This window comes from Schistocerca americana, chromosome 1, assembly GCF_021461395.2.
Source record: "Schistocerca americana isolate TAMUIC-IGC-003095 chromosome 1, iqSchAmer2.1, whole genome shotgun sequence".
Taxonomy (NCBI): Eukaryota; Metazoa; Arthropoda; class Insecta; order Orthoptera; family Acrididae; genus Schistocerca; species Schistocerca americana.
Genome location: NC_060119.1, coordinates 622,962,163 through 622,987,325, shown reverse-complemented (window position 1 = coordinate 622,987,325; position 25,163 = coordinate 622,962,163). Strand labels below are relative to the sequence as shown.

The following is a 25,163-nucleotide window of genomic DNA, read 5'->3' as shown; positions in this document are numbered from 1 at the left end:
GTAAGTGAACATATAAATGGCATTATCAGCAGAGAAACTCTTCTCAAACCCAAACTGCAATTTTCCGAGGATATTATTGTTGCTAGGGTGAGATACTACTCTACAGTAAGTCACCTTCTCAAATATTTTGGAACATTTGTCAGCAGTGAAATGCGTCAGTACTCGTTGACATTGCTCTCATCACCCTTCTTAAACAGCGGTTCAACAATGGCATATTTCAGTCTCTGTGGAAAATTGCCTTCAGTTAGTGATGCATTTCAGATTAGACTGGGCTTATTATATTGGAACAAACCATTAGTGTTCAATTCGAAAAATCATTGAAACAAGATGAGCTTTTATTTTTGACAGAATGTATAATTTTCTTAATTTCAGAAGGAGAAGTTGGTGATACATTCATATGACTGAATTTTTATGGGAGTTACTTTTTCAACAGACTGCTGCAATTTTTCTCTTGAACTGTTTGTCCTATGCTTCCTACAATATTTAAGAAACCATTATTAAATATACGAGAGTTGCCCAAAAAGTAATGCAACACATCTTTTTCTTCAACAATTCTTTACTGAACATAATGAGAACTACACTCATGAAAGAATGGCGTTTTATCTACACATCCTATTTTTCCACATAATCTCCATCCCACTCTATGGCCTTCCCCCAGCAAGAAACAAGGGCGTATGTGCCCTGTCGGTACAAATCCTTGTCCTGGTGGCAGAGCTAGTGCTTCATTGTGTGAATCACCTCCTCATCATCCTCAAAATGTCTTCCACAAATGGCATCCTTTAATGATGAATGACATCAGCTCACTGCATGTCAGGTGTGACAGTGTGGCTGCAAATCATGGAGCTCCGTTGAACCACCTTCACAAGATACTTTAATCCCTCTAGTAATACATGGTCTTTTACAAGGCCTGATTAGTTTACATAGAAAGCTATTTTCAAATAATGATATGAATTTATAATGGAATGGATTAAATTTTATGTTAGCATTTGGTTCATCATAAATTTCATCTCAGGTCATCTCTTGGAAACTATTCTCAAAAACATTTGTCCTTGAGTCATTAATTATTCTAAATGATTTCCAATGGGGAGTATCCATACTGTAAGGCACTTTGTTATTTATCACAACAAATTGCGCTTCATGATGAGAGAGCGCATTTGTTACTAGGTAAAAAGTTATTTTCTTGCTTTGAGCTTCACCAAAGAAAACATTATCAATTAGGGTCCTACTTTCTTTATCCACTCGAGTTGGAAAATTAATTACTGAGGTCAAATTGTAGGGTTCAAACAGGGTTTCCAGATCATTTTTTTCTCTCAGAATCTTTTAGAAAACAGCCATTGGAGTCACTATGGACTATTAACTGCTTCCTGCTGTCTGACAGATAGCACAGTAAGGAATCCACATTCCTCTTCAACAGTTTAAAATTCCCCAGTGGGGAATCTATATACAGTTACAATCAGCAGTTAACTCTTTTCGGTATTAATTAACAAGCACATGCTCCTATGTGCTGATCATTACAAAATCTACTTGTCTCAATGTTTTTCAACTCATGTCTGTCTTAATATATGTAACAACTTCCCCTTTTCCCACACTCAGTACTGCATGTGTTAGCTACTAGATTGCAACCTTTTACATGTAACTTAATCTACCCCTTTGGTTACGTTGTGCTCAGGCACAGGCTCTCTATGTTTTCAGAGCTTTCCAAATTTTCCAAACCGACAAGAAGTTCCTCTACTTTATTACTCAGACCTCTAATATTTTGATGAAATAAGCTAAGCTTACTTTTCTGTGCATTCTTACGCATTTTGTGAGGCTCTTCTTCAATTTTGACTTCTTTCAAAACAGGGTGCTTGAATCTTGATTCTAACCTAAAAAAGGTGCTCCTCTAACACCAGTAGCCACAGGGATCTTGCTTTGTGTGATGGTGGTACCCAGTTTATTATCTGCTTTGCTCTGCCATCCTATCTTTCTCTCTGCTTTGCTCTGCCATCCTATCTTTCTCTCTCCTATTCAGGCCATATCTAGTAAATATCCACCTCCCAATTGTACTCATATGAGATTTCATTTCAATCAACAGAAAGCCTGCTTAACTCAGTGTCCACACTGCTCACAGCAGTGTTGACCACCACCTAGAACAAGGCCGCAGTGCGAAATTCATAGCAGGTCACGATGTCACTCCAAGCGGTCCACCATTTTGTGGTTAGAAGTGGTTGCGTATCCACACATTTGTTGGATTCTAGTGCTACATTCATGCTTAAAACTAGTGATTATGGTGTTTACTTCCAGTGAATCTACTGTGAATATGATTTACAAATATTGTGTGCCAAGGTATTGTGGGAATTACAGAACTGGACCAAAAGTAATCCTGTTTTCCTTTCCAAAAGATTCGAATCTGCATCAGAAATAGCTTTCAGTAATTCATCGGTACAATTCCCAACCCACTCAGCACATGAAGGTACATAAACTGTCTACCTATTACATTTATTTATTTATTTGCTAGTGGAATATCTTAAATTTTGGATGCATTCGACTAAAACTGTGAGCAAAAGTTTGCAGTAAATAGTACTCATTTTCAAGTGGCTTTTTTAAAAATTTTATAAACAAAATATAAATCTCTTTAATTTGTATTTTATTACACATTACTGATATGTTTTCTTCACTGTTTGTGAGTGGGTGTTGTTTTTCTCTCTCACATTAGTTAGCATGGGTGCTAACGAATGTTGAAATTGCCGTTTTCATGTTTAAAAAGTGATCTCTCTGTATGAAGCATATCTATGTTGTTTTTCTATGGGTTAATTTTTCCCATTATTAGGCATTCACAATCATTGGCTTTGCCAATTCACAACCAAATAATCATCTTTCAACATAACCTACACTTCAGGTTTTGCTGCAGAATAGGTGTCATCACAACCAGATTTCAGTGGTGTCCTGTATCACTGGAGCCATGTTAATAACGCATCCTGTTACTTAATCTGTCCAGTATCTTAAATGTTTCAGTTGGTTAATTGACATGTCAACTGCTGTTTAGTTCATACAGCACAGCTTGGTACAGAATGTTTAATTGATATCTTCTTAACATACTTCCAGTTGGGTGGTCATGATTATTTATTGAGGTGTGTCATTTATGTTGGCATCTGTTCAAGTTTATTTTGTGTCTGGCTCGTGTTTGCTTTGCAGTTGTTTTTCTATTCAAACGTGAAATTTGTGCTATATCAAGACCCTCATTCAGCGTTACCTGCAATGACACAGTTTCAATATGTGCTGGCATAATAACACCCACAGTGAAATGTTATTCTGCAGCTATTTATATCTCATATACCATGACAATGAAGGAACTGTAAAGTCAAAATTATAAAATAATTGGTATGTTAACCTTCAGAATTCAACAGATCACTGAAATTTTTTGACACTTAATCCATAATAGGAACTTCAATCTTATATTTCCATAAATATCACAAGCAGTTCACAAATATATTCATCATATACTGATGCATGTTGAGGCATGCTCGTAGTGCTTATAGTACTAATTAATAAAAGAATGATACAATTCAATATGCTTGTTGCTGTAGATCAAATGGTTCAAATGGCTCTGAGCACTATGGGACTTATTGGTGTAGATCATGGTATATTACTGTTAGGCCTAAATGATTTATGTATTCCCACTAAGGTGTGGCCTGTCAAGTTGATATTGGTGGAAAATGAATGACTACCCAGTGTTTTTTACTTTCACATACAGACACATATCTCTAGGTCATGCTGTAAACTGTACTGGCTCACACTACTTTGTTGTAGGTTTGTGAACTTCATTTCACTGAATCTGATGTCTGCCAGCATATGGAATGTTATGATGAAGTGAAAGGCACAAAGCTTACTGTCAAGCTTTCAAGACCAAGACTTAGAGAGGGTGCTGTTCCAGGTTGGCCAAGCTATTTGTCTACTCCATCCACCAGCTCTTGAGAAAGTACAGGGGAAAGGCGAGCTAGATTAAACAATGAACATCTGCTAAAAGCAATTAATGATAGTGTAGTAACCAAAACAGATTATGATTTGAGGAAGTTATTTTCTACTTTTGAAGCATTTCTGCAGTGCTTAGAAAGAAAAACCATTCCCAGAGAGTGGACCATTGTTAGAAGTGGTTGTGTCCTATTTCTATTGCTTACTGTATCACCTGCTCCATCTGTGTCATTCGTGACAAATGAGTTGCAGTTGTCCACCTATCAAAGTAACACTGTGATAAGAGAGATAGGCAGTAGCAAAATATCAGTCAAAATTTCAAATATCAATGATTTGTTTACAGTATTAGACAAAGTGAAAAAATGAGTCAGTGCAAAAGAAAATTCTCTGAAAAGCCAGTGCCTTCTTATACAGGAGATTTTAAATTATTACACTTCCTTAAGTGTAAATGTAATATTGGCTTAATCAAAAGGACTCTCAAGTTTTGCTCAAATATCCACAATTTGATGGAAGCAGTGATGATTGTCAGGTGTTAATGGCATCTTTTGAAGCATTGAGGCAGCTTCATAAGACTGAATGTAATGGCCTTACTTTGAAGTCTCTTTATCCATCTTCCTTTGAGAAACAGAATGTGAGCCTTGTTTTTCACATATTCAATGAGTATACAGCTGAAGCTGTATCAACTATAGGGGAACAGAAAAACTTATTACATTACCAGCCAACTACAGAATTTATTAAAACTATACTTATATGGTGGAAAGTTGTAAATGTTAAGACAGTTCACAAAGGTGTTAAACTAAATGATCCCTTCCAGTGCCCTCTGTCTTTAAGTAATAATGATGAGAAATTAGTTTTTCTGGAAAAGTTTCTTGTGTGGCTCGAAACGTGGAAGGACTTAGGCCTGAAAAATAATACCCTTTCAAAGGAAACCCATATAGCTCTGACACACACAGCCTATGGTTTGACTGAGATGGTAAGGTACAGTACCAAAGAGCTTGGTTTCACTTATTTTTTTGCCTAGAAAAATTCAAACTGATTCTCTGGAAGCAAGGTTTAGCAGTTACCAATCAATGGCTGGCTCTCAGTATCTCATATCTGTGACACAGATTTCTGAGGTGGAAGCCAAGATGAGGATGCAGAATGTTTTACCACTCATGTTGAATTCAAGTACATTTGGTAAACTGCCTGTTGCTGAAGGGTTCACCTTTAATTATAATGATGGCACAAAAGAGACAATACTAACAGATTCTGAGTTTATGGTTGATGTTATGTATTTGGAGGAGGATTTCAGGCAGGCAGAAACATACCTTCCAATATTAACATATTTAGTAGGATATTGTGTTCACAGTGTACTGAAGAAACAGCAGTGTGAGGTCAGCAGCAAATACCTTCTCTTAGACAAAGAAATGTGCCTGCATGTTGACCAACATCTTAGTTTAATTAAAAATTTGGACAGGGGTGGTTTGTTTTCCCCTCAGCCTGATGATGTTATTTATGATTACATTACTGCATAGAAATTAATATCTGCCCCTAATGAAAAGAAATTTTTGTCATTCGACAGTCAAAGGGTGTTTGTTCAAAATGTAACTATAAATGCTGTTCAGGAGAAAAGTTCCTTCTTAACTGACTTTGTTTGCAGTAATGGTCATTTGGCAGACAAAATACTGAAGTTGTTAGTCAAAGCATCCACCAACACATTATTAAACAAATATGTTGAGAAAAAGAATGACACCTTTACTGCTTCTTTTAAGAAACAAAGCTTAGCACATTTTAATTTACATGCAGTTTTCATGCTAGGACATTTATCAGATGTCACAGGAAATTTCTATTAAATGTCACATATTCTGTTAAACTACATTTGGCCCAGTGAAAGCAGAGGAAGGTTCTATGATCCATATCGGTGTTATACCTTCAACTGAATGCACACTGCCATTTGGTCCATATAGCCTGCAGATTTTGTATAGTTTGCTTCCAACAGTTTCAAATGTCAAGAAGTCATAACTGTTTCCATGTAAGCTATTCAACTGAAGTAAATACTTTGTCCAGAACTAATGGCTAGTTTCAACCTCATCATTGTCAAATGTTATCAGATTGTGTACACATCCATCTCTGCACTTGATACTGGCCTAAGGTTGAAACTGGACAAGTTTTTCCTAGTAAAGTCTTTATGTCTTCTAGCTATTCTGTGCAGAAATATTTACATCTTCCTTTCAATTTGTTGAGCCTGTGCTGCCCAACAAGAAGAAATCTATTAAACTAATTCTCTATTAAAGCTCATTTAGTTCATTATACCTATGTACATTATTAGAGGCTATTATTTCGGCACGCAGACATATAAAACTTACAGTAGCATAATACAATACTACATAGGGAAAGCCAAAAATGGATTGCTCCCATTTTCCTGAATCAGGACACCAGGGTGTTTTCTAATGTAGTTACTCCTCACAACAGCTGTCCATCTAAATTTTGATACAGGCTGCTGTCAGTATTGTTTCACACTTGTAACAATTAGTTATTGCTTTGCCTATATTTTTTTACTGAGACACAGTTACATTCTAGTAGTTGCTTATTCCACTCACAGTTTGGTATAGCTTAATACCAGACACAGTAGTTGGTCTCCATTCCCAGATTTGCATCTCATCCAGACTGTGACCCTTAATTTGTTACTAATCTTATTGTTTTTTTTTTTTTGTTTTTTTTTAAATTTACTCATAAAACCCTTTGGCAGTGTGAGGCTGTGTGCCAGACATGTAGGGCACATGGGTTTTATCTGCTATAAAAATTCATACCCACACACGCATTGGCACTGAGTGAAAAGTTTGTTCTTGAACTGTCATATTAATGTAAAGTTTGTCACTCTCTTAGTTTTAAGAGACTCTCTTGTATTAGAATGCAAGTGAAAGTAGTTTCTGCCAGTAACTGTAGAATCATGTGTTACAGGAAATCACTTTGGATCACCCTTCACAGCATTAAAATAGAGATTAGGTGTTCCATACACTCAGTCTTATTGAAACAGTTTATTCTAGGATTTATGAAGCAGGAATAAAGTGAAAGAGTGCTACAATTTCTTTTCTTAAGGTGGTGTTTATATAGTAATTAAGGTTAAGTTCTTCCCACCTATTTACATGGAGAGTATTCTTGCAAACATTAAGGAGTGTTTTGTTGCTGCATTTTATTTGAATGTCTAGGATGTTATATCATACACCATTCAGTTTAATTTGGAATCAATATAAAATCATTACAGTTTTGATTTATGTTGTACATCTTTAGTTAATCCCAGAATTAGTTCCTATGATTTATTATGTTTACACATAAGTTCATTACAAGGAAACTGGCGTGCTTCTAGCTTATGGCGGGGTTTTCAACAAATGTTGCACAGCTGTGCAGTAATGATATAAAAGAATTGTTTCAGTTGTGGATCAGGTATTCAACTGTAATGTGAGGTTGCTCTGATATGTCATCACACTCATTATTACCATTACTTATTAGTTTCCAATGACTAACTACATTTTCACTTCATGTCCTTCAGTAGTGCAGCATCCCACTGACACCTTTATATCATGGTGCATACATTCCAACAAATGTTTGTTGCTCTATTACTCTGTCTGAGTTACTACATTTGTCAGTAAAATAAGTCATATTTAGTCACAATTATTAAATTTTATAGACAGTAAGACTGATAATGTAACCAGTTATATGCTTCTGACATATTTTGCAACTGTGTTATTTTTCACAAAATACAGTATATCAAATGTGTACAACAAATCAATCATTCTGTGTAATTCCACTGAATGTGGAAAAGGCTTGCTGCCTTTTAAGATGGTAATTGTGATAATTGTATTTCTGTAATGGAACCAGGTTGTGCCTTGGATTTTGTAACAGCTTTTTCAGGAAGTACATGTACACATGTTTGACTTAAATAAATTATTGTTCATTGCTTCTCATGTTTTATACATCCTACATTAACATAAACTATTAATAATTATATTATTTTAAGCATGCTGAGGACTACAATTCTCATGTTGCAGTATTTTGCCTACATATTAAAAAGAATTAAACTTGCTGTAGTCACCAGCAGTGATTTCTGATCTGTCTCTGGAGTTACTAAAGTGCAAATGTGAATTGTAGTGTCCCTTGTCCTGTACTTTAATAGAATTCTTCATGTCATTACCTTTGTTTTACAGGATAGTTTGAGTCCCTTAGTGAATCACTGTCACCTGCAGTCACTTAGGTAGACACTTAATGAAATACTCTTAGGAAATACAGCTTCAAACAATGGAACAAATTAATCTAGAAATAGGTTAAATTTATTATTGACATTTTTAGCTTGCTGCATTGTCCCATTCCAACTGCTGCAAATGTCTGCTGAAGGTTTGCAGATTTTCACTGTTGACTTACATACTGGTCCTATTGATAAAACTACTGTTGTTTGCAGGGCTTACAGCATGCATTTTGAACAGATTCAGATTCAGATTCTTTATTCACCATTGATCACCTGAGGTGGAATAGGCAATTTACATGGATATCATATAACACTTTCCTTGAATAGTACCTTAAAGCTAAATGAGCATTGCAAATAGTGCCCATAGATGACAACATAAACCATAATATAAGCAAGTGACATCACATAATGAAATCCTTAAAAATTAATGTCGATTAATTTTATATTCATAAATTCTGCCATATTGTAAAAAGGATTGATTAGTAACCAACTTAGAAGTTTGCTCCTGAAGCTACTTATGTGAGCCGACTGAGAGGAAAATGGGAGTTTATTAAATATTTTTAGACTATTGATTAGATGGGAATTCCCTGTTTTTGTCAGCCTGTGCCTAGGTATGTCTAATTTTGTTTTGCCTCTGGTATTATGGTGGTGTATGTTTTCCCTCATTTCAAAATCTGCTATATTGTTTTTTGCATACAATGCTGAGGTGTATATATAAAGATTAAAAACTGTTAATATTTTCAGCTGAATGAACAGTGGCCAGCAGTGCTCTGATCTACCAGAATTGCTCATTGCCCTTATCACTTTCTTCTGAATTTTTAGAACTTCAGTGATGTGAAGAGAGTGTCCCCATATAAGCAGCCCATACTCTATATGTGTCTGAAACAGTCCAAAATAAATAACTCTTAAATATTCTTTTGTCAACAGGCTCCTCAGTTTCCACATTAAATACGTAACTCGAGACAATTTTGCGCAGATATGGTTGATGTGTGTTTCCCACGTTAACTTAGAATCTACATGAATTCCTAGAATTTTAATTGCTTGCACCTCTACCTCTTTTGACAATCCTAGTATAATCTGTTGGTTTTTATCAGGATTGAAAAGCAGTGTATTTGATGAGAACCAATTAAGTGCTGCTTCCAGGCCATCTTGCATCATATCTTGCAGAACTGATATGTTCTCATGCTGAGCAAGCAAAGTTGTGTCATCAGCATAACAAATAACAGTATTGGGGTTACAATGGGGTAAATCATTGACTACAATTATAAAAAAGAAGGGCCCAAGGACAGAACCTTGTGGGACCCATGTCTTAACTTCTGTTTCTGACTGAGCCAAACTGCTTCTTATTGTTTAGGTATGATTCAATTACTGCCAATGCAGAGTCTTGTACTCCATAGAATTTGAGTTTAGCAAGTAAGATATCATGAGAAATGCAGTCAAATGCCTTACTTAAATCATATAAAAGAAGTGAGGCTTTATTTTTATTCTCGAAGGCTGTTATTACTTCATTCACAATTGAAAGAACAGCAGTGGTGGTATTTCTTCCCTTGCGGAAGCCAAATTGACTATTACAGAGTAAGTTATGCGACTCAAAGTAGTAGTTTAGTTTGTTATAAATAAGAGATTCAAATATTTTCGAGAAAATGGGAGCTATTGAAACTGGTCAGTAATTTTTGAAATCATGTTTGTCCCCTTTTTTATACACTGGGATAACTTTCGATATTTGTAGAGTTGTAGGATAGACTCCAAACTCTAGACACCTATTAAACAGAAAGGCCAATGGTTCACTAATTATATGCACTGTTTTTTAATTATGTAATTGGACAACCAAGAGTAGTCCATGCTCTTGGAGTTTGAGAACTTTGCCACTACCTTTGTAATCTCAGTGGGTGTGATTGTCCTCCATTTAAAGGTATTGTTTGCAGGTTGTTGTTGCTTAAGTAGATCACTTGCATTAGTGGTTGTTGTTTTAATTTTGTTCCTAATATCACTTACAGAGTCCATGAAAAAACGATTAACTTTATCCTGGTCAAGAGCTATGCTATTTTCATCATTCCTGCAATGCTCTTGTGCAACAACATTCCATGCAGCTTTGCACTTATTAGGAGCCCCTTCAATGTATCTTTCGTATGCTGTACTTTTTGCAATTCTAAGCTTAATTCTGTAGGTTCTCTTACATTCAAGATATGATTTGTACAATTCATCTTTCTGCTCCGTTCCATCTTTAAGAGAATTTTTATACATGTGGAACAACGATAACATATTTTCCCTCGATTTGGTAAGTTCATATGTGTACCACTTAATGTTTTTCTTTATAGGTTGGCTTTTATGATTGATTTTTATAAGAGGAGAACAAGAATACCACAAATCTAAATAAATTTTAATGAAGTTCTCAAAAGCAGTTTTAGTTTCAGTTTCATTTATTCCCACTTGACAGTTATGTATGCAGTCCCACTTAATATCTCTGAGTTTCTGAATGAACTGGTTTACTACTTCTTCCTTCTGCCCTCTAACCCAGATTACCTTTTCCTTAGCATTGGCACCTGTGTTGGAGAGGAGTCCTTCAGTTTTGTTTTGGTTGAGTGTGAGGAGTATTGGATTATGGTCTGCAAATACCCCAGTGACAGTGTACAAATCCCTATCAAAGTTAACAATGATATTATCTATACATGCTCCATCACGTGTGGCATTTCTATTGCTACAATATAGATTGAACATTCTGAGGAGGTTGAAAAAATCCTTTGTGTCTTGCTCACCATCATGGTCAGGAAGACCTAAAATTTCGCTTACATATATGTTGCTAATTCCTTTGTCTGCAGGGTTGTAAAGTTCTTTGCAACTCTTGTGAGAAAAACAACTGCATTCAGCTCATTACATGCTCAAAATCTGCCACATTTTTACAGGAAAGAAAATTTACATTACAATAATAGAGCATGATTGTTTTTGTTTCTGAGAACAGGTGAGTTAAAAGTGATTGTTTGCTTGGAAATGTACTCAGCTTTCCCGAGGGAGCTCTATAAACAGCTACCACATAAATAGGCAGTGTATTAACAAGGAGTTAAATGCAACAATTCTCAAACTGTTGAGCAATACAATTTCTTTGTTCATAGGCATAGATGCTAACTTTTATACACTAACTTTTATTAAACTTGCAAATGTAAACCTGCAAAATTAAACATTATTTTATTTAGAATACTGAAAAGAGAGGAATTTAATATTATACACAGTATTAGTGCAGAATTTTTCAAGTGAGTGCAAATAAGAGTCGTCTGGTCCAGAAAGACTGTAGTTTATCACAGTGTATTTTTCACAAATGTACCCTGTTTTATCATGTATATTGTAATATTATTTACATCCCGTGCTTGTATATTTTCACTGGCTATTGATAAGTCTTAAGCAATTACATTACCAGTAAAAAAAAATTGTAAACTACAGCTTCTGCTTTATCGCGATAGATAAAGTTCCTTATTTTAACCATACGGCAAAGTACTCCCTCTTTGTGTGGTATCATTTGCCAAAAATCTAATTTAAATATCTCCAGCAGTTTATGAGATATGAGAGGTGTTATGAATATTTCATTCCAACATGCCAGCGATCAGAAGTGAACTTGATGCAGATGTTCAATTTTTTCAAGATTGGAGGCAGATAATTATCCCAAGTTTTATAAAAATTTCACAATCTCATCTGTACTTCATACTCAGCAACAGAATGTATAATATGCACCAAACACAAATTCATAGAGACCCCTATTTTTGATTGGAATGTTCTCAAATTCGATGCTCATATGTGAAATATGACAATAGTTATGACCATTATCAAAATGATGGGCACTTCAGCATGTAGCTGGCATATAAAGCTACAAGTATTTCAGAAATCAATTATTTTTTACAGAACAGATTCTGAAAAACTGTTTGACAAAGATTACAGGCCGTGTGTCTCGATTCTTTCAGCGCAGTGCCACGCCAACCCTTGCCCACTTTGCGTGATGTCACAAGAGCATGCCGCAGCCTTAGCTGCTCATGGCACTGCAGAACATCCACAAAACTCACTTCTGTTTGTGTCATTGCTACTTCTATTACATCCAGGTCCTCCCCTAATTTTTCAGTTACTGTCCTTGGCCAGGCTGTTCTCTGCTGTTGGACTGAGCATTCACTGCTGCTTTGAAATCACTGCAATGAGTACTGCCCCATTTGGTTTCTTAATAACTTGGTACGACAGTCTGTCAAGTTCAGTTTCAAATGCCACATGCCTGGGGAAGTATGCCATGCTTTTTCATAGTTTTGGCATAACATACCCACATCATTAAACAGATGTGATAAGAAACTAAATTATCTTGTTCATGTATTTAAAAACCAGGATTATAAAGAGGCTGCTTTTCATGGTTTAGTACACAGGGCACTCAATTGCCAATGAACAAGTAGAATTAAAAAATGGAATTAAACATCATTACGAAGATAGCAATCAACAATAGTTACAAAGTAGATATTGTTAATAAATTTCTGAAGAAAAGTAACACTCATAGAAAGAAGAAACTAAATGAAGGGAAAATTAAACTGGTCTCTATGACATACCATGGAACATTCTTGCAAAAGATTGTGAACCTTACAGTGCTAAAACAGCATTCAAAACAAATAATCTAGTGAGGTATAATTTGAAGTGTGATTCCAGTAAAAAGATAAACAAAATCAAAATATTGGGAGTTTATAAAATACATTGCACATCCTGTGATGAAAATCATATTGAATAGCCAGGAAGAACACATTTTATCAGTTACAAGGAACATAATGATGCATCAGACTAAGTACCTCTGATAAATCAGCTGTTACAAATCATGTGTATGAAACAGTCATCTCCTTAAGGAAGTAAATGATGATTTAGAAATTCTTCACATAAAAAAGAAAGGACAAGAATTTGACTTGCTAGAAGTATTGGAGATTGCCATTTACAAAAGGAAACACAACAATGTTTTTAATATGCAAGTGAAAGTCAATGGGACAAGATATCTTACCAGCTTTTTAGAATTAGTTTAAGATTATGCTTAATATTCCTCTGATGAAATAATACTAGAGGCTGGTCAACACAGATGACAACATCCAACTAGAAACTTTGGAAATGAGTAAAAGCAGGTGACCAATAGAACAGCAACATGCTTGAGCCAATAGCTGTACTTACACGGTAATGTCTTGGACATGTCAACACACAACAACTCCCCAATACCTGGAGAAGCATTAACTTGACACTTTAGGAACCACAGTTGATTGGGAGGATGCAGCCTGGTATTTGATGCAGTGTGAGATGGGACAATTACCGACAGAAGTCAACAAATTTAATGTAAGGCAAGAACCCACAGTTCAATAGGTTCTTATTTTGTTTTAGTTTATGATAACTCTAAATGTGTTGGTAAACTTTTTAGTGATTTAATCTCATGAGCTGGGTTTGATAACCTGATAATGAGCATATTGTCTCTCAAGACATATTGTTGAGTCATGTGTGGGATACAAAACAGTTGAATTAAATGCTACCAATCACCACTGTTAAAATATAACAACCACTACCTCACATATAATATTAAGAGCATCTTCCTTTTTTCAAAAACACCATATTTAAACAGTTATACTTAATTAAAGTTTTGTATTCCAGAATGTTCCATTCTTCATTGGTGATTATTTATAAAATTCAGTGCCATAATTTTGTAGCCCTGATTATTTATAAAATTCAGTGCCATAATTTTGTAGCCCTGATTTTTCTGATTTGAAAAACCCCACTTCCACTAGGAAAACTTGTTTGTTTGGTTTACTGAGCTATAAAAGTTCACATTTTAACTAATTTCGGTGGTTGATTAGTTACAAACTACACAGATAACTAGAAAAATTCTTTTATCAAAATTATGTGGAATGAGTCAGTTTACATGATATGCACACATGATTAGCATTAACATTAATGAACACATTACTTTTTAATCCTACCAACACCACTACACTTACAATTTTTTAAGAGGCTACAGATTTTAAATGGAAATTCCTCTGTGGAATGGGAGTTGTCAGGAGAAATGATTTTAAGCTACATTAAAAACTTGCTTCACTACCTGTTTCAGACATTTTATGCTATTGGGCAAATCATGAAAAATCTTTGTTGTGACATACTGAATTCCTTTCTGAGCCCCTGACAGATTTAATAATGAGCAGTTATGGCCATTTTTCCTTTATAATTGTAGGTATGGATATCACTATTTTTACTTTTTTTAGAAGGCTATCAGTTTTTAAGTAGAAATTGTTCAGGAGAAATGATTTTAAGCTACATTAAAAACTTGCTTCACTACCTGTTTCAGGCATTTTATGCTAATGGCCAAATGATGAGAAATTTTTCTTCTTGCATATTGAACTCCTTTCTGAGTCACTAAAACATCATGTGACTAGGGCCTCCCGTTGGGTGGACCATTCACCGGGTGCAAGTCTCTCAATTTGACACCACTTCGGTGACTTGTGCATCGATGGGGATGAAATGATGATGATTAGGACAACACAACAACCAGTCCCTGAGTGGAGAAAATCTCCGACCCAGCTGGGAATCGAACCCGGGCCCTTAGGATTGACATTCTGTCGCGCTGACCACTCAGCTATCGGGGATGGACTTCTGAGTCACTGAACAGCTTTAATAATTGGTAATCCTCTAGAATTGTAGATACTGCTATCACTTTTCTTAGTGAATATACGTATTGTCATGGTGCAGTTAAAATGCCAAACTCCTTGAAGAGAAACAAACAGGAGAAGACATCGTATTATTCTTACTTCTTGCTTTTGTGCAAACAGTACTTTCTTTCTAAGCGATGAGTTTCCCCAGAAAATTACTTTCTAAAACATTACTGAGTGGAAATGCATTAAATATGTCAGGAGTCTGATTTGTTTGTTTTCAAGACTAGAAATTATATGAAAAGCAAAAGTAACTTAACTTATTTGTTTGTGATGCTCAGTAATATGCTTCCACCATTTCAAGAATTCATCAATATGAAGCATTCTACCCTACTTATTAACTCCTGCTCATGTGCTACAGCAATTGTTGGTATGACACTATTTGTTGTACAGAACTGAATGTAGTACGTTTTCTCAAAATTTGGAAGGATCCATTTTCAGAGAACCACTTAATAATTCTTTGCAAAACATTATTAACAATATCTTCTGTTGCTTTGTCCCAAATTGAATTTATTATAAATCCAGTATTATCTGCAAAAATCTTGCTGAATATTAACTGAGAGATTATTCACATATGTAAACAATAGGAGTGTAGCAAATTTAACACTGTGGAACTCTCTTTGTTATTTCTCTCCATTCACTAAAATTTTCCATCTCTCCATCATTGTCTAAATTATTCAATGTAATGTGGAAAAATTCCCTGTGTCAGTGATTCATTATAAACGTCACTAAGGATGATACCTAAGTTAGAATAACTTTTCAGAATTCTGTTTGAAATTCCATCAACATCATATGAGCCTTTGTTTTTTTAGAATTTGTATAATTCTACTGATTTCAATGAGGGATGTTGGTGCTACTTCAAGTTGCTTGCAGTTCTGTGGAATGACATTTTTCATATCCTCTTACTACTTCAACTTAACCATTTAATCCCACTTTTGCTGCAATATTTAGAACATGATTGTTACATGAGATTTATGAATCCCTGTAGGAGTATACATAATATTCATAACATAGTTCCTATAATTTTGTCAATTTTCCCATTATCCAACCAATAGTTAAACAGGTTAACTTCTTTGATCATTGTAATTTCAATACACACACACACACACACACAAATTACAAAAAATTTGAATTATTAATCATAAACACTTCTATACATAGTTGCGTAGGACAATATTGCAGTGTCGTCACCTAGTAGCTATATTGTTAACAAATCGCAGCTGCTATCAATCAAAATCTATTATGAATTCTTGAGCTTCTCAAAGTCGAATAGCAACATAGTACAATACTATTGAAGCCCTTCACAGCATCATATAATTAGTCTGGGAATACCAGATGTTACATGAACATTACCTAGTGTGGGGAAGAAGTTTTTACATGCACCATCTCCACGTAAATGGGATCTAATTTGTCCCCAATGAAATCACATTGTTTGCTGATGAGGGTAGCTTACCTATCTGCTGTAATTATTGAAGCTCATGACCATCAGAAAGCTGATCATCATAAAAATAAATGTGTGTTACAACACATGTGATGAAGACTGAAAACTATGTACTGCAGGGCTTTGTAGTTTATTTAACAAATGTCAACTGAACCACAATAACAAGAGTCAAACAACGGAAAATTCAGGATGGAATGCAACAATATTATGAACACACACACACACACACACACACACACACACACACACACACACACACACACACACGACTACAGTCTCAGGCAACTGAAACCACACTGCGAGCAGCAGCAGCAGTGCATGATGGGAGTGGCAACTGGGTTGGGGTAAGGAGGAGGCTGGGATGGGAAGGGGGAGCAGTAGTATGGTGGGGATGGCAGACAGTGAAGTGCTGCAGGTTAGACGGAGGGCAAGGGGGAGGTGGGGAATCGGGGGGGGGGGGGAAGTAGTGGAAAAGGAGAGAAATAAAAAGACTGTGTGGAAGCAGGGAAGGGGTTGGATGAGTGAGGACAGTGGCTAACGAAGGTTGAGGCCAGGAGGGTTTTGGGAACGTAGGATTTATTGCAGGGAAAGTTCCCACCTGTGCAATTCTGAAAAGCTGGTGTTGGTGGGAAAGATCCATATGGCACAGGCTGTGAAGCAGTCATTGAAATGAAGGATATCATGTTTGGCAGTGTGTTCAGCAACAGAGTGGTCCACTTGTTTCTTGGCCACAGTTTGTCAGTGGCCATTCATGTGGACAGGCAGATTGTTGGTTGTCATGCCTACATAGAATGCAGCACAATGGTTGCAGCTTAACTTGTAGACCACATGACTGATTTCACAGGTAGCCCTGCCTTTGATGGGATAGGTGATGTTAGTCACTGGACTGGAGTAGGTGGTGGTGGTGGTGGTGGGAAGATGTATTGGACTGGTCTTGCATCTAGGTTTATTACAGGGGTATGAGCCATGAGGTAAGGGATTGGGAGCAGGGGTTGTGTAAGGATGGACGAGTGTATTGTGCAGGTTCAGTGGACGGCGGAATACCTGTGTGGGAGGGGTGGGGAGGATAGTGGGCAGGATATTTCTCTTTTCAGGGCACAACAATAGGTAATCAAAACCCTGGTGGAGATTGTAATTCAGTTACTCCAATCCTCGCTGGTACTGAGTCACTGTCCTCTCCCATCCAGCCCCTTCCTTGCTCCCATTCCAGCACTACACAGCCTTCATTCCACCACCACACACAGTGTTTTTATTTCTCTTCTTTTCCACTACCTCCCTCCCCCCACCCCCTCCCACCCCCACTCCCCACCTCTCCCCTGCCCTCCGTCTAACCTGCAGCACTTCACTGTCTGCCACCCCCACCATACTATTGCTCCCCCTCCCCATCCCAGCCTCCTCCTTACCCTCACACAGTCACCACTCCCATCATGCACTCATGCTGCTGCTTGCACTGTGGTTTCAGTTGCCTGAGACTGCAGTTGTGTGTGTGTGTGCGTGTGTGTGTGTGTGTGTGTGTGTGTGTGTATCTATTGGTAATGAAGGGCACTTACCAAAAGCCTTAATTGTGAAAGTCTTTTTGTTGCGCCTATCTGTGACTCAGCATCTCCTCTATATGGTGAGTAGCAACTTTCCTTCTCATAATATTGTTACAATAACAAGAGTGTAATCCAAAACATTGAAGTGATAGAAGACCATCAAAGGTTAACAACCAGATATTGTAAGTTACACACTGATCGAACACAAAAGTGTAGCAAAGCATTGTCTAAGTTCATAACTTTGTACTTCTGCAGAAACTGTGAGAAAAATAAAGTATGCCTCTCATGTTTCAAAGAAATGTAAAAATATCCAAGAGAGCATGAGCTCATGAGAAAAGACCAAAATAACAATCATGAGTGAAATCCCAGGATATCTGTCCAGGGTGAAAATTTCAGGGGGTGCCAAATTCATATTCTTGAATGAAAAAACCTTATGTTGATTTCTGAACCAATAAAAAGTTGATTTTTGAAGATTTTTGAATGTGTGGTTAGTCTACACGATGTCTCTGCCATGGAGATCCCTGTCACATCTAGAAATAAAAATAAACTTTCCTGTAGACAAAAGGGGATGGGGCTATATGAACTCAGCTGAATAAACCTGAACAGGTAAATGCCAATCGCTGTTTGTTTATTTGGATGTGCAAATGATCAGTGTTGTTATAATTATTAACAAAATCCATAGATTCAGATTAGCAGAATGGAAATAAATGACTAACAGGAATAACAGGTAAGAAAGATTACATATTAATCTTCTCAGTGTATCCAAAAAAAATGAAATTTTTGCCAGATCGGTACACTACTAAGAGCCAGTTGTACAGTCCCAGTTAGCAGCTACTTACTTTCTATTCTTGGAATAGCATGGAAAACATGTTGTGCAAACACATAATACTGCCTAACCAGAGAATAAATGCAGGATAACTAAACCAGTGATTCTGATGTGGTTAGTGAAGTTAACCAGAGAATAAGTTTTGACAATGACAGGAATACTTACAGAATTAGTGATGACTAGATTGTTTGTTAGAATGAGTAAGGGGAAGAAACAGGAATATCACACATATTATAAGGAAGAATATGACTACTCCAAATTTATATAAAAATTTTGTACTTCTACTTTTTGATCTTATACTTGAGAAACTGGAGTGCATGAATGAAATGTGAAACTGTTTCCTACCATAAAACTTTTTGCTTGTAGTAGACCTAATAGGCATTAGACACTGGTACTTCATGTATTATATTCTGTCATGTTATTTATGTAAATTAGATAGATAAAAATCCCATTTGTGCCAAAACAGTCTTGCTTATATGCCGCGTTGTGCAACTGCCGCAATATTAGAAAGGCGTATTTCATTTCATCCAGCAGACAGTGACAAAACAGACATAGTCAAATTGAGAAACCACATCAGTTCAGAAATATCATAGATCCTGGGCTGCTCAGTGCTATTCATTTTTTACCAGTAAGTACTACAGCAACTGTTCCAGTTCTGAAGACTGATAAGCACATTCTTTGCATTTATCTAAACATGTATGCAATGCTGTATTTTTTTGTTTATAGCTTAAATTAGATGATAAACAAGTGTATGTTTCAAATTTTTATAGTGTCCTGAAGATAATTTTTGCTTTTGTTATCATGAAACATCAATAATTATAAAGAACATGTCAGTGAACTCACCTTAATAGCATTCAGCTTGTAAGCAGGTAATGGGGGACTGAACATTGCCTTTGCTTGTGCCTTAAGCACACCAAGAGAAACAGTCACAATAACGTGATCTGCAATATACTGTGATCCATCAAGACAACTGACAATAACTTTCCCTCTCATTTCATTAGGCAATGAATCCCATTCAATTTTGGTTACTTCCTTACTAAGTTGTAAACGTTCCTTCAAAGGAAGTTCTTGGTCAGGATTTGGATACTTTTTCTGGAAAATTTCCCAGAAAAGGATTATTATTTATGGACAAATATAAGTGTTAAATAATTGTTATTAAAAAAAGCTTCTCTCTCTCTCTCTCTCTCTCTCTCTCTCTCTCTCTCTCTCTCTCTTTCTGTTCATGCCACACAATGTTCTATAGATTTCAATACAAAAGTGACAATAACATTTATTCAATACAAAAGTGAAAAAAAAAAACATTTATTCATTTCAATCCAAGATAGTTGCTTTACTGTAAACTAATAAAATATTAAACATGCAACAACACAGAAAAAATAGCTGCTTTAAAAAGATTGGCATTACCAAATACCAATTTGATGACCCAGTTTTTGCATCTCTCAACCACTGTTTAGTCTCATAATGTGTTTCTGATTTATGTGACTTAGTATAGATAAATAGCTAAGAAAAATAACTCCCTATTTTCCACTACGGTGCAGATGTATTTCATAAGAAAAATTAATTGGTATAGTAATGAAAGCAATCTTCACACTTAACTTTTGGATATTCAGTATTCATACTTTTAAATTATTTCTGAACTAACTGTTGTTATGACTTAACTTGTGTTGCTTTTAATATTTGCACAGTGAATTTTTTCCTTAACTGGCACAGAAGAAAATCAGCTAGAGCTGAGCATGTGAAAGGTACTAGATACTGACATTCCAAATGTACAAAACACAGCACCTGCCCATACTTTATATTACTACTATAGCAAAATAGACATTCAGTGATAACTATAAATATTTAAAACTAAATGAGTCCTTACTAAGGATGGGTGGAACCTGTGGAGGCAAAATGTAGTCACCTCTGTCGTATCAAGTGAGTACTTTCATCTCTATTACATTCCATTGCACAATTATAATATTATGCCAGCTGGCTACAGATTATAAAATTTGGTGTTCACTTTCCACTGAGTCCCAAATTTGTTTCATTTTTTTTCTCCTGGTACAACAATTACTTTGGTGACTACTTTATATATATAAGAATGAATAAACTTCTCGCATGCGATGTTTGCTTTATTCACATTTACCCTATTTCACTTCCTGTGTAGTCTACAGATATTCTAACTGAATAGTTACCAATGATTCAAAAATACTTTTTTTTTTCCTACACCTATCTTATGAGGATATTTTCAGGTACAGATAATAAAATTGTATTATGAAGCAAAAGGTATGGAAATGTTACAAGGTTAATTAATGATTAGGAATAAGTGAAAAGGTTAACCAGCAGCTTTGGTCCAGGAAGACAGAACATGAGAACATGACAGGAGGGTCAACAATGAAATGCTAGGAATATACGAGATTCAAAAAATTAAGGCTTTACTTGTGGAAGAGATGGCAGTTGGTTAGTTAGCTAGTAAGTTAGTATCTGCAATGATTGACTGTTTCATCAGTTCTTGGTAGAATATTTTATACATTATGACTGAAATACACATGAATATTACACTAGGGTAATGTGTGTTTTCATTCTTAATGTAAACAGCTTATCCACAGATCAAATTCACAATAAAAGTTATGATGTGGAATGTGTTACACAACAAATGAAGACTTACACACAACCAAAAAAAGTAATATTTAGTTTGCTACATGCTTTGCTTGTGTCTGTGTAGCAGGGCTACGTGTGAAACTACACATGTCATTTATCAACTGACATGTCTGCACTGCACAGCCTTTTACATCGGCATGACAACAACCAAACTGGCTGAGCGCATGAACGGACACAGACGAACTGTCCGCCTAGGAGATGCCCAATACCCAGTAGCGGAGCATGCCCTCCAGCATAATTCTAGGGACATAGGAACCTGCTACACCGTATGTGCCATTTGGCTTCTCCCAACGAACACCAGTCCCTCTGAACTGTGGAGATGGGAACTTGCACTCCAACACATCCTTTCATCCCGCCATCCCCCTGGACTGAACCTACGTTAAACAACCTCACTCCCATTCACTCTTCAGTCTTCTCCTCTTTCCCTTTCCTCTTTAGCCATTCACGCATCTTTTCATCCTACTAGTTGTGTTTATCTTTATACTATATACCTCTTTACTTCTGTATGCATCCTCTTTGGTTTGAAGCTGGCACAGTACTTACAGTAGAATATCTTTGGCTTCCCTCTGACAACCATGCCTCCATCCTTGCTAACCTCCCTGTTTACCTTTCCCTGTTGCTTCATAACCTGGGTTGTGAGTAACTGAATCCACTTTCCCTTCTTCCCTTTTTTCCCCTCTCTCCTCCCTGATGAAGGAACAAAGTTCCGAAAGCTAGGAATGTAAATTTTCAATTCTGTTTTATGTGTATCTATCGGCTGTACTGAGCTGAGGTAAGTACTGGCCAGCCCCTCTATCTCTTTGTTAGTATTTGTTTCACATCTTATATGAGATTTTCCACTAATCATTTGAATCTTTCTGTCTGCAGTTGAGTGCATACTGCGTCATTGATAGATTACAGCTGTGTGATGCAATGCGACCCTATTGTGAAACCAGTGCTCTTACCAACTGACCTATCCAGGCATGACCCTCAAAATTTAATTCTGCCAGTGTCTCTCTCATTCGCTTTAATCTTATCTGACGTCCTCCTGCATATGTTCAACAAAGCTTTAACCTACCAGAAAGTTTCAAAACAGGAAACACTTTGCTTGCAGTGCATGAGTTTGAGTTCTAAGCTGGCACACAGTTATAATCTGAGAAGAAATTTCTAAATAATGCAATTTCTGCTGCAGAGCAGAAGATTCATTCTGAAAACAAGCCTTAAGCTGTGCCTACAGGATCTGTTTGCTGCAATGGATGACTGATTATTTGTCATACACTAAATAAGACAGACTCAATAAACAAAAACAGCAAATAAGATACCCTCCAAATGCAGAACGCAAGGCAACAGATACAGGGATGAGCATTTTATGCACATGACTATAACAACATTTATGTATGTACAAATAGTTTGAACCTCTCTGCTATAACATCTCGCAGACATCTGTTCATGGTGTCAGGCATTTCGACTACTGTTCCACAATATATTTACCCCCCATGAAGTTGTTTCAAAAATATCCACTGTAGTTCAAAAGGAACAATGCCGTATGAGGTGCATCCAGAAAGTAAGTTTCCCTACATTTTAAAACAAAGACAACATAGTTACATTAAAAACTTTATTGGCAACAGGTACAGCAATGTTTATGGTATTTTTTTGTCACCAAAAGAACTGAGACACTTGTCATACTGTGGGATCAACTTTTACATTCCTGTGTCATAGAAGTCTGCTCCTGTAAATTGACCCAGCATGTGACAGTCATCTTCCACTCTTCAACATGGTCAAAACACTGGATAGAGGACAAGAATTTCTTGATCTGCAAGAAAAGATGGAAATCACTTGGAGCAGATCAGGTACCACTACAGAAATGTCAGTGCTGTTCCAGAGTGTTTTGCTTTGTGCTCGTGTGTCTGGTTTTTCGGCATCCACCTGGCACACAATTTCTTGAACTGCAGGTGTTCAGTGACCATTTCATGCAACAAGGATCATAATATCTGCAGAAAATGATGCTGAGCTCTGTAATTGTGAAGTGACAGTTCTCCAGGATGTGCTGCTATATCAGCTCAACCAGGTGATCATTGATGAGGGATGGTCACCCACTCACACTCTTCACCATGGACACTTTGACAACCTTTGGAAAAAGCCTACCGGCACAACAGCGACACACTGTCCATTTGCTGATGGTGTCCTGCCCATGCACCTGATAGAGCTGACACTGAATTTCGATGGCATTAGGTTTTGTGCATTAAGGAACCTTATCACTGATCAAACCTTGCAGGTAGCAGTAGAAGGAATAAGAGACACCATTTCCAGGCACTCCTGTTCTGGTTCTGCAGGTGGGACCCATCCAGCCAGCATATGATTGTCACATCATAGATCTGTTGCACATGCACAATTTTCTCCACTAAATTGTCTACTTTAAAGGAAACAACATTCATAAACTTACTATCTGGATGCACCTCCTACATAATTACAAAATGAGAAGAAAAACATGGTCTTAATTACACCACATTGAGGTCGTCTTTAGCACAAAAAGGAGTCACAATGCTGGAACCAAAAGTTTTGATCATTTACCTAATGATACAAAACATCTGATGCACAGAAAAGTAAAATTTGAAAATACATTGAAAAAGTTTCTCCTTGACAACTCCCTTTTTTCCATAGAAGCATTTATATTATCATAATGTGTAAAAGGTGATGATAGAAATTACTGACTCACATGTAAATGTCTTCTTTTCTCCTCTCTCTCTCTCTCTCTCTCTCTCTCTCTCTCTCTCTCTCTCTCTCTCTCTCCCCTTTTTTTTACAATTTAGCATGCAGATGACACATGGAACATAAACTAACCAACCATGATATTCAGAGGAAAGTGCTCTAAATAATAAGAAATACACGGAACATTAACTCAAGTTGTATTGTAATGGAATAACAGTTTTAACAGCAAACACTAACCATCAAAACATCCAAAATGTTTCTGTAGCCTCCATGTTTCCAGGCCCAAAGCTGATTTCCTTCACATTCCCAGTACTCTGTGAGACCCTTTCCAGATGTTTGGAACCAGTTATCAGAACCATCAATCGATTTTTCTAATTTTGAATACCACTCGAGGACAGAATATGCAAGAGGTAGATCTTCAGCAGAAATTAATCCTGGTTGTGTAATTTGTCTCTGAAATCTTACAAAAATTAAATGTTATGGTGAAAATGAAATACTAATTTGGCTAATAACTTTCAATTTGCTCTTTGGCACTCATATGTGTGAGTATAATTGCACAGTTTTCAACAATTTATTAACAGCACACACATGAATATTTACCACAACACTAGAAACAGGAAAATAATCTTGATTAATGCTCTATTTGACAACATTTAGCCAGTTCCACAGCAGTAAGTAACCTCACAGTGGATACCTACAACTCATTCATTATTTCCACAGGAATTTTCAACCAGTAGTCTCACAGTTAATAATTTTTTAAATACAAATACCTAATGTTGCTACACCCAGTTAGAGTAAAATGCTGAGCTTTTTGTCTTTGTCAACAGCAGCATTTATTACAGACAGTTGATCAGAAAAGTGCTCTGACTGATGTCAAGCAACAGAAAGTTGCATCCAATGCGTGTGTTGGGCACCGCGCTAGATGACATGTACCAGAGTTAGCAAAGGTACCTAAGAGTACTATCCTCTCCAGTTGTTACTGTTTCCTCTCCAGGAATTAATCCATCAACACTTGTCCACTTGAGTGTCAGTGGAATGTCCACAGTACATCACAAGGCACTGTGCAGGAGAAGACAATTACACTCATCCACTAACCAGCAATTTCAATGTGCTACCTTCCACCGCAACTCAACCAAGCCAGTAACACCACTTCATCTATTGATCAGCC

General features: G+C 36.5%; 1 protein-coding gene across 3 annotated transcripts in view; it reads right to left on the bottom strand.

The window, feature by feature from the left end:
• The window catches only part of LOC124607392 (spermine oxidase), a 188,560-nt gene that overhangs the window by 53,421 nt on the left and 109,976 nt on the right, over positions 1-25,163 (bottom strand). For all 3 annotated transcript variants that reach the window (XM_047139731.1, XM_047139715.1, XM_047139722.1), the window contains exons 4-5: positions 24,233-24,455; positions 19,508-19,756 (exon numbers count right to left, since the gene is read on the bottom strand). In XM_047139731.1, coding sequence (XP_046995687.1) covers positions 19,508-19,756; positions 24,233-24,455 — 472 coding nt within the window. The remainder of the gene's footprint in view (positions 1-19,507; positions 19,757-24,232; positions 24,456-25,163) is intronic.